This window comes from Populus euphratica, unplaced genomic scaffold (genome assembly GCF_000495115.2).
Source record: "Populus euphratica unplaced genomic scaffold, PopEup_1.0 scaffold142.1, whole genome shotgun sequence".
NCBI lineage: Eukaryota > Viridiplantae > Streptophyta > Magnoliopsida > Malpighiales > Salicaceae > Populus > Populus euphratica.
The window spans coordinates 402,879-416,938 of NW_011499936.1; the positions used below are offsets into that span (position 1 = coordinate 402,879).

The following is a 14,060-nucleotide window of genomic DNA, read 5'->3' on the forward strand; positions in this document are numbered from 1 at the left end:
ATATTAATAAATTATTTTCCAGTTCATTTTCCATAATATAACCAAACACTGGAAAGTGTTTTCCAGTTCATTTTCCATAACACTACCAAATATCGGAAAATACTTTACTTTTCAGGAATTCATTTTCCCCGAAATTCACTTTTCCGGAATTCACTTTCCCCGGAATTCACTTTCTAAAAGGAAACAACTTTCCTGTAAACAAACGGGCCTTAATTATCCTTAAAAAAAATTTAATTTTCTGTTAATGGTTTTTTTTTAATTGTTTAAGCACAAATAAATAATTGAATTATCCTTAAATTAAAAAAAAATCTTAAAGTTGTAGTCTATGATTTTTTTTTTTTTTTTTTTTAACTTGGTTTTTTTTTTTTATAATCAAGTTGAGTAAAAACAATTTATTAATTTAATAAATATTAAATATTATTTAAAAAATAATTGATACACACCTATAAAAATCATTAATACCTTTTAGATAACACATGCAATGTTGTGATGTTGTCCGGTGACTGTATTCAATTCTTTTTATATGCACTCCTATTACTAGAAGACACATGTGGCTAATAGGCCTTCAATTTAGTGTCAGAGGTATTTCTTTCATTTTCTTTTTCTTTTTCTTGATTTTAGTGTCTCGTTTTTTAATTTTTCAAAGTAACCATTCAATTTATTTTTCTTTTAAATTTGATTTATTTTTATTAATATTTGTTTTTTAAATAATTTATAAAATTAAAATATATTTTTTAAGTTCATCATTCTTTAATTTTTTTATTTGTTGGATTTTATCATCATTTTTTATTGTTATTTTTTTATTTAATGAAATTTTGAAATTGATTTTTATTTTATTTTATTTCATCCTCTTTTGATTCCTTTTCTTATTAAAATTGATTTACATTCTTTTATTGTTTTTTTTTTACTTTGAAAAAATTTTAAATTAATATTTTTTTATTTCATCATTTAACATTAAATTAGTTAAAAATTTTAGCTCTATAATTGAATTTAAATTTCAAATTTACGAGTCAAGTCTAGGATTTAACCTAGATATTGAAGACCCTTGTTTTTTTGGTTTTTTCTAAGCTCTTGTCGTTTTAGTTTTGTTCTTTAACACTTATTTATTTTAGAATTGGACTCAATTATTATCTTTTATTTACTTTCTATTGGATTTTTTTACTAATTTTAAAAATGATATAATTTTTTTTTTAATATTAAATTATTTGGTAATAAATTCATTGTTTACATGCTGGACCGGATAGGCTCGGTTAGTTTATCCCAGCCAAGCCGCAAATTTTTCATTCATTACCAAAGATGGCTGAAGAGGTGTTGAAGACGCACAATGTTGTCTTTGCCTCTAGAATCTTAACATCTGGGACCATTGATATTGCCTTCTATCCATAAGGTGATTGGAACTCAACGATTCTAAGAAGGTTCGGTTTTTTTCTGCCATTCACCATGATGAGGCTTTGAAACTCATTAAATCCGTTGGAGCATCTGCAGGACGATCAATGGAGTTTACTGAAGAAGTTTTCTTTCCAACAAGTGTAAGAACATAACATGTAGAACAACATTAGGCAATCAATGCAAAGACCAAGATACAGTGATATCACTGGCAAAGGAAAGATCACACTTGGCAGGAGGTTATCCTTCACTAGAGTTTTTTCAAGGAGTTAATTATTGGGATGAAAGCTAAAGTGGAGAAAGTACTTGCTCAAATAAACAAGATCTTGGATAATATCATTAATGAGCATAAAGAGATGAGAAACAGTGAAACTATAGAGGAAGATCTGGTATATGTGCTCCTAAGGCTTCAGGAGGATGGAAGCTTCAAGTGCCCCATTGAGAATTCAACATCAAAGTTGGCCTCTAGGCAAGTAATTCAGCTATTCTCTTTGTTTTACAATCTTTCCATTTTTGTCGCTAAACTTGTAGCATTATTATAGAATAATAATTGGATATCATGATCATTTTCATCTTCAATTGAAGCTAATTAGGAGAGATGTTTGTGTTTGTATTCTACAATCTTTCCATTTCTGTCACTAAACTTGTAGCATTATTATAGAATATTAATTGGATATCATAATCATTTTCATCTTCAATTAAAGCTAATTAGGAGAGATGTTTGTGTTTGTGTAGGATATGCTTTGTGCAGGTACTGGAGTTCATAGAATGGGCTATGAAAGAAATCATGAAAAACCGACGAGTCGTAAAGAAAGCACAGGTTGGGATAAGAGAAGCCCTCAAAGGCATTAAAACAATTACAGAGGCAGACATTCAGGAACTAAATTACTTGAAGTCAGTGATCACGAAAACTATGAGGCTACACCCTCTCCAAACCCCCTTGATGTTGATTCCAATATAAAGTGGAGAAATATGCGAGATTGATGGGTGTATAATACCTGTCATAACCAAAGTCATGGTCAATGCCTGGGCTACAATGAGAGATCATGAACATTAAGCATGATGATGAAAACTTCATCCCTAAAAGGTTCGATGGCAATTCCTTTGATTTTATAGGTAATATGCATGTATATCATTTAAAGCTGGAAAGAGATTATGTCCTGGTGTATCATTTGGTGTGGCAAATATCTAGCTTTACCTTGCGAATTTACTCTATCATTTTAGTTTTATTTCACATTGTGATCCATCCATATTTTTAAAAAAAATTATAGCTTCAAATTATATTTTAATAGCTTTTTAATTAGGTTGAGGTGTTAATATAAAAAATAAAAAAACCTAATTTTTTAAATTAGTTTTATAACTATATATTCATACAAACAGCACAAAACAATAGAATTAAAGGCCTTTAGCCTCTACCATAATCATATTGTAATGTAGTGTAATGATTGAGCACACTCCAAACACATTAAAGCCCTTGCATTTTCTAAAAGAAAGAAGAAAAAATGCCAAGTAGTTTTGAGCCAAGGGTGTTCCTTTTTTTCTTTCATTAGTTCACCAAGACAAGTTCCTTAATCCTTCATACATGTAGTTTATTCTAAACTCAGATCCCTCGTATTTTTCAACCTTTTTAGTTGGCATATGGCAATAATCTCATATTTTCTCCAACATGGACTTGAATATTCAAACATGAGAATCAAAACCATAACAAATTGCTCTTGTTAAAAACCAAGAGATTCAAATATGTCTTCATTTTTTTAAAAAAAAACATAGAGTATTTTTGTAACAATTTTAACATATTAAAACCTGATCTCTTTTGACTATGTCTTAAATATAATCATTTATGTCTAAACTAGTTGTGATGAAAATTAGTTTGTTTTGGAGGTTTAAAAACTTACATAATAACATAAAAAGGTTATAAAATACTAATTATCTATTTTTTATAATAAAAGAAAAGTTCAAAATGAAAATTATTATTTCAATGATTAAAATTTAATTAAGAAAAAATATAATAAAAAAACCCACCAACCATCTTAAATTATGTTTCTAAAATTGTATGTATGCGTGTATGTTAAAGACATAATTTCACATGGTTGATGAGTTTTTTTTTATATTTTTTTTATTTAAAAAATCAAACTATAAAAAAAACATTAATATTAATTAAATTATGATTTACTTATATATATTAATATGTTATCTTAAATTAACTTGAGTTGACTGAATTAATAAAAAGGATTCAATTAGAAATTATAATAATTTTTATTTTTGAGTGCCTTTTAAAAATTTATTTAACTTGAAAATTTTTTAATTTACTGTTATTTCTAATGTTTTTCAATATTTTTGATATATTAATGTTAAAATAAAATAAATATTTTAAAAAATAATTTTAATATATTTTTGAGCGAAAAATACTTTAAGAAAACTTGAGCTATAACATCAAACACATATTTAAAATATATTTTTAACATCAACACATTAAAATAATAAAAAAAAATATAAAATATTTAATTTAAACAATTTTTTTAAAATTTTTTAAAATATTTTTCATTTAATTTAAAGAATTTTTTTAAAATTTTTTAAAATATTTTTTAACTGCAAAATAAAAATTCTATTAATATTGGTGATCTCTACTCAAAATTGTAAATAATTCATTCAACTAGCATCGTATTAGAGTTGAATTTTACTACTATTTATTAGCATTAAAACATCCCGCGCTTTCGAAGCCAAGACAAAAATTTGAATTCAGACAGCGGCTCTCACTCAATCACGCCCACTTTGCCATCTGTCCTTGACCTTTCAGACACAACAAAAACCCCACCTTTCTTGGTGTCCTCTTATCTTGTTCTTCCCCTCCTTCTCTCCTGGTCCTAAAGACTCAATCTTTAATGGCTTCCCGCTACAATTCATACGATTCAAGGTCCTCAAATTCCTCTTACTTCTCAGACCCATCTTCATCCACTGAACTAAGCTACAAACACTCAACTTCACGCGCAATAATCAAGTCCAAACCAGCATATTTGTCAGAAGTCAAGGTAAAAAACAATGGAAATGATCACAATTTAAGCACAATGGTGAAGAAATTCATGGAGAAGAAGTCAGTATCTTCCACGTCGAGTAAAGGGTCATCAAGTAAGGGTGTGGGGTTGGTGATTCCATCGGATTTAATAGCAGAGGACTTGAAAAAGACTGCAAGGAAAGGGACTGCTTTTATGGGTTTGCAGAAGAAATTATTCGGGAAGGAAAATAAGAAGGAGGTGAAGGCGTTGACGGAGGCAAAAGTGAATAGTAATACAAGGACTTTAGCTATGGTTTTGAAGAGTGAGAGAGAGCTTTTGAGTGCTAATAAAGAACAAGAGTTGGAGATTCATAAGCTTAAGTTGATGCTTGAAGAAAAGAACAAGGAAGTAAGTGGAGTTCAATGTTTTTGTTGATTTTTTTTCCTTTTTGGGTTTTGGTTTTTGTATTTACTGTTGCTTTCGTTATTTGGTTTGTAGGTTGAGAAGTTGAAAGATTTGTGCTTGAATCAAAGACAAGAGATGAGGTCATTAAAAAGTTCAATACTTTTTCCTGATACAATGAATTCTCAACTTCAAGAGTTACTGGAGCAGCAAGGATCAGAATTGAAGCAAGCCAAACAACTCATTCCAACTCTTCAGAAGCAGGTCACTTCCCTTACAGGTCAATTGCAATACCTTGCAGAGGATCTTGCTGAGGTATTAACCTGAAAATTTTTCCATGTTTTAGTGATTTTAAGTGTTTTCATTCAAGTTCTAATATTCTGAGTTGATGTTTTGAAGATTTTTTTTTCTATTGTGGTTGAAATGAAACCTAAAGTTTTTGCATGTACAATTTCCCTGTTTTCTAGTGTATGGGACAGTCTTGTGAATGCGGACTTTGGTTGCATAAATGAGCATTAAGGTTCTCCAGTAATTCATTTGCTAGCTCTATGTGATTTTCCATCTTAATTAGAATATTCAATGTTAGTATAAAATCAGATTCATCCTGAGATTACTAAAATCAATGCTGCTCAAATTGTAGGGTTCTTTATTTAATGTCTAGTATATCTCTTAATAGAATTAGATTATAGATTATTTTACATGTTGAACATTATTGCAGCTATTGTGTTTATGCACGGTCAATAGATTGATTTCGTTTTTAGGACGAAAGGTTTGAATTTTGCAGTGTTTTTCTCCTTTATTTTCCACATTTGTGTAGATAATATCTTCGAATTCAACCAAGGTGCTGCTTTATGATAGTATTTGGGGTGTGCAGTTGTTAATGATTTTCTTCTTGTAAAGGTGAAGGCAGATAAATATGCAAGGGCATGCATCCAATATCCTGGGAGCTCACCAGGAACACCATCATATGACCATGAAGAAACTGTTAATTCCTTGGTAAGTGTGTTGTAGTAGTATTAAGATTATAGGTCATCAGTGTTCAATTCCTAGCAAGGAGTGACAGTTTCCTTTAATTATTTATTTGTTTATTTTTCTAGAATGAAGTTATAATTTGATCATTAACTTGAAACATTGCTTACATCATAAATAGAAAATCAATAATCTCATGTGGACCTGCCTTCTATCCACATTTTCTCATATACAAAAGAATGACTCTTATTCCCAGATAGAAGCATCAGTGTTCATTACACCGGGTGGGGTGGGTCTTCATATCTGTGGGGAGGATACCGGCTGTACTCGAACTGACCTGGTTTAAATCAAATTTCATTTTCAAATTGTTCGATCACTCTATCAAACTTACAGTTAAAGAGTAGGATATTTTTGAATTCTACTATTTTCACCGTGAAGGCCATTTGGAAAAATTGTTGAAGTTTTCTTGTGGGTTAAGCACTGAAATATTGTGTACCGGAAATGCCATGATCTGCTTCTAAGTTCTGCTTGACGAACTTTATATGCCTGTTGATTCAAACTGTCTTTCCCTTAGCTCTTCTTCTTTGACAAACTGTCAATAACAATTCAGGAATTTAGCTCTTGCGATGGTGCAACCCCGGGTAGTCCAGATGACATGCTTCTCAAGGATTTAAATCCATGTTTAACACCCTATTGTGCCGAGAAAAAATCCAAGGTCAGCAGACAATGCTCCTTTGAGTTTTGTCAAAATCCAATCCGAAAATGTCTATCCTATGAGATGCACTCTATGCAAACCTTGTAATGAAAATACTGACAGAATGGACATTTCTTGTAGGAGTTTGAGACAATGGGCTATGAGTCTTCTCTTGACGCAAGCTTATCGGAGAGCAACACGCAAACTAGCAATGAACTTAGCTTCAGCTCTCGTCTGAGGAAGTTATCCAATAGTTCAGACTTTTACCAGAACTCCAGCGCAGGAAGCACAATGACCCGATCAACTCGCAGGTCAGATGAAAGCAAAGGAGCATACAGAAAGCAAACCCAACAAAGACATTTCTAGCATCCTATCGGTCATTCTGTTCTCATGGGGCATATATTTAATCAACTGATGCTTTTTTATGTACTTTTTTTTTTTTAATGATGTTTATGGACTATAGTTGTACTTTTTTTTTAATGATGTTTATGGACTATAGTATTATTGTTGCAATATCTCCTGGATGTAAATGTTGTTGTCTAAGCACTTGAATAAGGGGTGCAAAGCCGTATATGTGAGCGGAAAAACATGTTATAGGATATGCTGTAGGGTTGTGCTATGGTATTAGTCTACAGCTATTTTTGTTTAAAAAGTCATGAGCTTGGAAAGGAATATTTTGGTAGCTCAAACTATTTTCTTCATTCTTGTACCAAAATCTTGAAGTTAACCTTGCAAAACAAAGCTATAAAAAGAAAACAAAGTTAAATAGCAATTGACGAATTGAAATATATTATTAAACTTCACATGTGGGTTAAAGCATTGAAGGCACAAGAAGATTGTGACTATGGATTTAGCCAAGCATGTTATCTAGCAATGCTGCATAAAATCAAATCTATGACTTTTGACCTAAGAGCCTAAGTCATGGTAAGAGAACACTTAAGGGACATATCATTGTTGGCTGAGAGCCTGGGGATTGAATCCAGGAATTGGGGTTGGCCACCATGGGAGGACAAATGGAGTGGCCTTGCCCATATAATTGTTAGGAGCAGGAAAGAAAAATTCTGGCCTTCCTTTCACCTTGTTGAGCATGATGTGGGGGAGATCTGCGTTGGAGAGTCAATTGGGCAATTAGTTATTGCAAATACTGATAATCTTACATAAGATCAGCAATTAATTATTGCAAATACCGTGTAGTCGGGAAAACACACTTTACACCTAGCGGGTTTTTATTTATTTCTACCTGAATATGGTCATGATTTTTTTTTCTATGGGTGGAATTGGATAAATTAACAAATCATTTAATAAAATGATTCAAAACAAAATAAATATCAATTAAAAAAATGAAAGTTAAATTTAAAAACAAATTAAAAGATGAAATTACCAAAAATAAAAAATAAAAAATAAAATCTGATTAGAAATAATCAATATAAATAAAACAATTACAAATAACAATAAGAGAAGAAAGATCAGATTAAAAGAAGAAATAAATTAAAGAGTTAGTATTATTTTTTACATAGCCAACACATAAGGAAGAAAGAGAAGGGAAAAAAGAATAAGCAATTTTAAGTCAAATCACATCAAACTACAATACAAACACCACCTAAAGAGAAAACAAATTAAAAAAAATCAAATAATATAGCGAGTTCATAGTTACTATTACTAGAACTAGTCACGCAAACCACTAGAAAGTGACCAAATAGCACAAGCTCTCACACACACGCCACCTAGAAAAAATAAGGACGCTGAGACAAATCAAATTATACGATGGATTCATAATTACAATTACTGAAGCCAGTCCCATGAACCACTAGAAGCTGACAAAGCACTGATAAGTACGTATGGGAGGCACACATTAATAGAACTAAATAATAATAACAAAAAAATCATGATAAAATTACAACTAAGCTCTTGAAGCTAAGATTAAAAAATTTGAGCAATAAAAGTAATGTAGTAATTCCACTAATCTATCAAATAAGAAAATACAAAAATGTCCTTATGAAGAAGGCATTTGTTATTTTATTTAAGGATTGCATTAAAAATTTTACTATATATTAAAAAATATAATTACTAAAATAACCTTATACAATACTCAAAAGGTATTTATATCATGGTAAAAAGATCACCTTACCCTAAAACGAGGGTAAAAGATAAAATGATCAAAGGGTAATATAGTAATTAGTATAAATATGATTGTTAAGTTTGTATTTTAAAAAACTACTTAAAAATAAATATTCAATAATAAAAATTTAAATTAGAGTATCTATATATTAATCCTATACTATAAAATTTTATATTCTTATGCTTGTTACCTTTTTCTATGTTGGTTTCTGTTTATGTCATCTATTAAAGGCAGGACAGTACCAACTGGATGTAGTCTCCATATAAAAACTTCAAACTCCACAAGTTTCATTTGCTTTATTATTTGTTGCTTTCAATCAATTAGCAGGCAGTCAAATATCTTAACACAAAAGTCATTACATCTTGAGAGTTCTACATGGGCAACCAAATCCTATATATATTGTTTTTGGTCCAGCTCTAAAATTAAGCAGATCATAAATCATGTATAAATCAATGCCTAGTGATTGAGAACACAGATGGAACTGAGATCAGATAATGTATAGAAACACTAGGGAGACAATACACTATTTCGCGTAAGCGATCGAAAACTCGAAAAATGGAAAACTGTACAGATCTGGTGGAGAACACAATTTATTCATCATTTTTCATTAAAACATTGACTCTTGCTCTAACTTTGCATTTTGATAGTTATGCCCTATGTCATTAGATATCTGAGCTGACTCTGGAAGGAGTCTGAGGAGAAATCAAAGACAAGCAACACTCAAGCTGATTCCGAAGAGCAAACACCACCACTATGTGCTCTGCTTTTTCTGCAAAAGGGATCCATTGAAGGACAGAATCGACTAACTTTAAGTCGAATGCATTGATTTATATATACCGGTGAAGGTTTTGTTGTTTTTCCTTGACAAATCCTTAAAGGCTTAGGACTTGGGAGAGAGCAGTATTCAGAATTCCTAAATAGAATGACTCGTTTTGTTTTCCTTCATAAAAAATACAGTACAAATCATTTTTAGGATTAGGACTAGGGAGAGAGTAGTATTTCTTCTGGAATTCCTAGCTCCAGCTCTGCATAAAATGGCCTGCTACTATATCTGTACAAAAATGGTTCTGAAGTAACTCATTTACAAAAGAACTTGTGCTTTTCAAGGCTCCCGAATGCTCAGTGCCTCGCTAACCTTGGAGAAAGTATTTCAATGACGTGTTTTCCTAGCATTTCAAAAGAAATTCAGTAAGGTTTGTGGTTGGAGATGAGAAAATAGTGAGGTTCTGGACAGATAAGTGAGTAGGAAGTTCGATTCTCTCCCATCAATAATTTCCAAGGTTACTGTTTGCACTATCAACGCAGCAAGCATTCTGAATTTCAACCTTTGGAACTTGGATGGATGGCACTTGGATTTGGAATCTTACCTGGAGTAGAGGGAGTTACGAGTCTCTTAACAGCAAACTCGAAGGATATTGTCCAATGTATCACAGGCACTATCTTAAGTGAAGTCAGAAAGGGAGATTTGGAAAGCGAGCAAAGACGAGATTGATTTATATTGTAAGAAATTACAGCTTGATATTAGATAGAATTCTATTCCCAAGAGTGACAGTAACTAGAAAGCTAATGTATGGACAAGCATGGCTCCCAACTTGGTGAAAGGGGATTTCTAGCCCGAAGAAATCCCATCAGTATAGGTGCAACAAGATGTCCTTTGTACAGTAGATTTAATGAATCAACATCACACCTTCTCCTCCACTGTCATTGCTCCTGGTATTTTTGGTCTAGAGTAATTCAACGGTACGGAGTTTCACCCAGAATCTCTCAAATTTTTCTACCGTCAATGGCTAAGCCGCAACTCAGGGAAGTTAGTTTTCTCTGCAACCTTGTGGACTGGCATGAAATAATAATCTACTGTTCAATGGCTTGCAAACGAATTGACCATCTCCTTCTCAATCAATATTTAATGTATAGAATTTCAGTTTGGATTCAAGCCATACAAGAGAGTTTCACATATACAATGCATGCTTTGACTGAAGGATCATAAGGTATTAAATTGTGGACCTGCCCTGCTAAGAAACACATATTAACATACAAGCTGAATGAAAAAGCCTGAGAAGGCATAGAGTACCTGAGATGGGCAAAACAAAAGGGATGGAAGGAAAAACACAGCCAAAATTTTAGTTAAGCACCCACGAAAGACAAAACTAGACTAGCCTAATCCCTAGATACCACACGAACCACCAAGGATAGCTAGTGAAAACTCCCCAACACAAACTCTGATACTCATCTCCAGCTACTTTCAGAACAGAAAACTGACGCTATAGAGCACAGATCACAGAATAGCAAGAGACCACAATATTGCAAAAACATGCTCTAATGTTGGTAGATCTCATTCTCAAGGCGCGGCGTAAGAACAACTTCTAATGGCGTTGCTTTCGGCATGGTGAGTCCTAAGCCTTCACTCATGTCAACTTGAGCATTCATTGGGGTGCTGAAATTGAAGCCTTGAAGCAACCGAGAAAGCGTCAAGTGAAGCATTTGCAAGCTAGAAGAAATCCCAGGGCACGATCTTCTCCCTGAACCAAATGGAACATACTCAAACTGCTGACCTCTAACATCTGTTGATCCATGGCTCGTAAGGAACCTCTCAGGATGGAACTCATATGGATTTTCCCATATTCGTGCATCTCGATGAAGCTTCCACGCGTTAACTAGTAATTGAGTGCCTCGAGGAACGAGATAGCCATCCACGTAGCAATCTTCCAAGGACTCACGTGGTACCAATAGGGGGCCAGGAGGGTATAGTCTCAAGGTTTCCTTCACAATGGCTTGAAGGTACACTAAGTTCTTGATATCTGATTCTTCTACCCATCTTGTTGTTCCTACATGGATATCAATCTCTTTCTGCGCTCTTTTCAGCACTTCAGTATGGTTAAGTAGAAGAGACAGGGCCCATGTCAAAGTGATAGATGTAGTATCTATGCCTGCTAATAGAAGATTCTGCAGAGCACAAACAATCAGCAATTAGCAATTAGAAATGCAATCGTGTTGATGAGGATGTTATACAGAATGTCGTGAGTTCACTTACCAGCGCAGTTGCCTTGACAATGGTTTCTCTTTTGTATACGAAGATGGGTTCTTCACCTATTGCAAGAGAATCTAATGATTCTAACATGACATCCATGAAGTCCTTCTCTTCTTTCCTCACCAGGCCCTCTTCCCTACGCTGAAGATGTTCTACAAGCCACTGCCCTCTTCCCTGTTGAAGTAAACTCAATCTAGAAGGTCAACCACTCACAACATCGTCCAACTCCTTGGCAACACGCTTCATAGATTTCAAATGTCCTTGAAAATCCATCCATTCAGTAAAGGGAATCAAATCAGACGTTACTAATACCCCACTCAAGTAAAAGAACTCTTTGATTAATCTTCCACAAGCTCCTGAATCTTTGCCAGTACCACCACAATATCTCTTCCCCGCAATTAGTCGAAACATCACATTCGCAACTATACAGGAAAACCATTGACTCATGTCCAGCAACACGGAACCATTGCTACAAGTTGTATGCAATTCCTTGATGCATGTTTCTATTTCCGAAACTCTCACATGCTTGAGCAGCTCAAGCCTGCTGTTCGACAGAAGCTCTTGCGTTGCGATCTTTCGCATCTCAAGCCAGTATTCTCCATACGGATGGAATCCGAAGAAGGCATCATCATAACCCATGTATTTTGAAGCAGCAACACTCGGACGATTTAGGAATTTTCGGTCATTGGTTTTGAAGCATTCCTTCACAGATTCCCAGCTACTAATAACAAGCGTGCGTCTCATGCCAAGCCTTATTGAAAAAACTGGTCCATGCTTATCAGCCAGGTCTCCAAGAGTTCGGAAAAGGGGAATTTGACTATTGAGAATCCTCAGATGTCCTATCAAAGGCCATGCGCCAGAGGGTTCAGGTGGTAGTAAGGTTTTGTTTCTTTTGTGGCTGGTTGACAGTATTCTCCATATAATCATGCATAGAAGAACTAGCCCCAGAAAGAAACTTTCAATTGCTAAAACTTTCATTTTGGGTCGTGTGTGGAGAAAGAAGTGTCTTAGGTACATGCCTATAATTTGGCACCCTCTTGTATATGACATGAAGCACAAGCAAGCTGACAGTAATTAATTTTTACAATGGCATCCGATAATCAATGACGGATCAAGATGCTGACACCAACTTCACGACATCCAATAATTGTTTATATCATGCTCGAGGACAGGTCTTCATTATTATTATCTATTGAAAAATTAGGAGCAAATAACTAGATATCAACCTGGGTAGATCAATTTACAATTTATAAGTTCTAATTTTTTTTCTTTTTGTACAATCAAAATTAGAATCAAATAATCAACAAAAATAATATAACAATCACATAAATTAACATCAAGATATTTTTATGTGGAAAACTTGATGCGGAAAAAACCATGGAACCGTAATCCACTTAAAAACTCCCACTATCAATAAATAATAGATTCACAATTGTTCTTTCTTAGATTCAACTAAAAGCTACAATATACATATTATTAAGAATAACCTATTCTTGAAATACAATAAGAATAAAGAGAGAAATATTTGGGAAAAGCTCACAACATTGACAGCTCTATTTTCTATCAAAACAACTAGCTTTCACACCACTAATCTTCGATCTAATTGTTCAAAATGAAGAATAATGTGTCTAGAAGCTGCTGTCAATATCTCATCTCAATCCAACAGTGAACGAGCTGGAAATTGAAGAAAGAAGATAATCAATTCAGTTGTCTCAACTTCCTTTCTTTCTCCTATTTTTCTCTTCTCTCTTTTGTTAAAATTGCTACTGTCTCCTACAATAGCAAACATAATTAAATCAGAGAGGCAGCCCATTGCCTCTCTTCTTAATTAATATGGTGGTCCCACCATCACATGGTGCGGGACCACACACAACAAATTTCCCTCTCACACATTATGTGAGGAATTCGCCATACTAGTGATCAACATGTAAGCTTCAATTTAGGAGGCTTTACCAAGCCTGCTTCCCTTCTGCAAAATTCAAACTTCTCTCTCGGTAGAGGTTTGGTCATCATGCCTGACATGTTGTTATCGGTATGAATCTTTTAACAACAAATGACTTCATCTCCATAGCATCTCGAATCCATTGATATCTAAACTCAATGTGCTTTGATCGAGAGTGAAAAGTAGGATGCTTACTAAGATGGATTGCACTTTGACTATCACAGTGCAACACAAAGTTCTCTTGAACTAGGCCAAGTTCATACAAGAACTTCTTCATCCATAACAACTATTTTCCCCCTTCAGTAAGAGCAATGTATTCAACCTCTATAATAGATAATACAACATATTTTTGTAACCTTGATTACTATGAGACTGTTCCTCCTGTAAACTTTATTAAGTATCCTGATGTGGACTTTCTAGAATCAACATTACCAGCCATATCTGCATCTGTGTATCCATCTAGCACAGGTTTATGATTACCAAAACATAAGCTGAAACTAGAAGTACCTTTGAGATACTTGAGTATC

At 33.5% G+C, this 14,060-nt stretch overlaps 2 protein-coding genes across 2 annotated transcripts; one reads left to right on the forward strand and one right to left on the reverse strand.

The window, feature by feature from the left end:
* The first annotated feature begins 4,156 nt into the window (after nt 1–4,156).
* LOC105136498 (uncharacterized) lies at nt 4,157–6,902 on the forward strand. Its single transcript, XM_011041879.1, has 5 exons — nt 4,157–4,787; nt 4,878–5,096; nt 5,682–5,777; nt 6,361–6,465; nt 6,586–6,902. Exons 1-5 carry the CDS (start codon nt 4,269–4,271, stop codon nt 6,808–6,810), a joined length of 1,164 nt encoding a protein of 387 aa, XP_011040181.1. The 5' UTR covers nt 4,157–4,268; the 3' UTR covers nt 6,811–6,902.
* Nucleotides 6,903–10,447: 3,545 nt separating this feature from the next.
* Nucleotides 10,448–12,674, reverse strand: LOC105136548 (cytochrome P450 82C4-like). The gene is made up of 3 exons (XM_011041942.1): nt 11,798–12,674; nt 11,595–11,758; nt 10,448–11,506 (listed from the first exon to the last, which is right to left on the reverse strand). Exons 1-3 carry the CDS (start codon nt 12,639–12,641, stop codon nt 10,880–10,882), a joined length of 1,635 nt encoding a protein of 544 aa, XP_011040244.1. The 5' UTR covers nt 12,642–12,674; the 3' UTR covers nt 10,448–10,879.
* Between the last annotated feature and the right edge of the window lie 1,386 nt (nt 12,675–14,060).

Coding starts and splice junctions, on each gene's coding strand:
- LOC105136498 (XM_011041879.1), top strand. CDS start 4,269: ATGGCTTCCCGCTACAATTCATACGATTCAAGGTCCTCAAATTCCTCT. Junction 4,788..4,877: donor TTGAAGAAAAGAACAAGGAA/GTAAGTGGAGTT, acceptor TTTGGTTTGTAG/GTTGAGAAGTTGAAAGATTT. Junction 6,466..6,585: donor GTGCCGAGAAAAAATCCAAG/GTCAGCAGACAA, acceptor CATTTCTTGTAG/GAGTTTGAGACAATGGGCTA.
- LOC105136548 (XM_011041942.1), bottom strand. CDS start 12,641: ATGTCATATACAAGAGGGTGCCAAATTATAGGCATGTACCTAAGACAC. Junction 11,759..11,797: donor GTTGGACGATGTTGTGAGTG/GTTGACCTTCTA, acceptor AACAGGGAAGAG/GGCAGTGGCTTGTAGAACAT. Junction 11,507..11,594: donor TTGTCAAGGCAACTGCGCTG/GTAAGTGAACTC, acceptor TGTGCTCTGCAG/AATCTTCTATTAGCAGGCAT.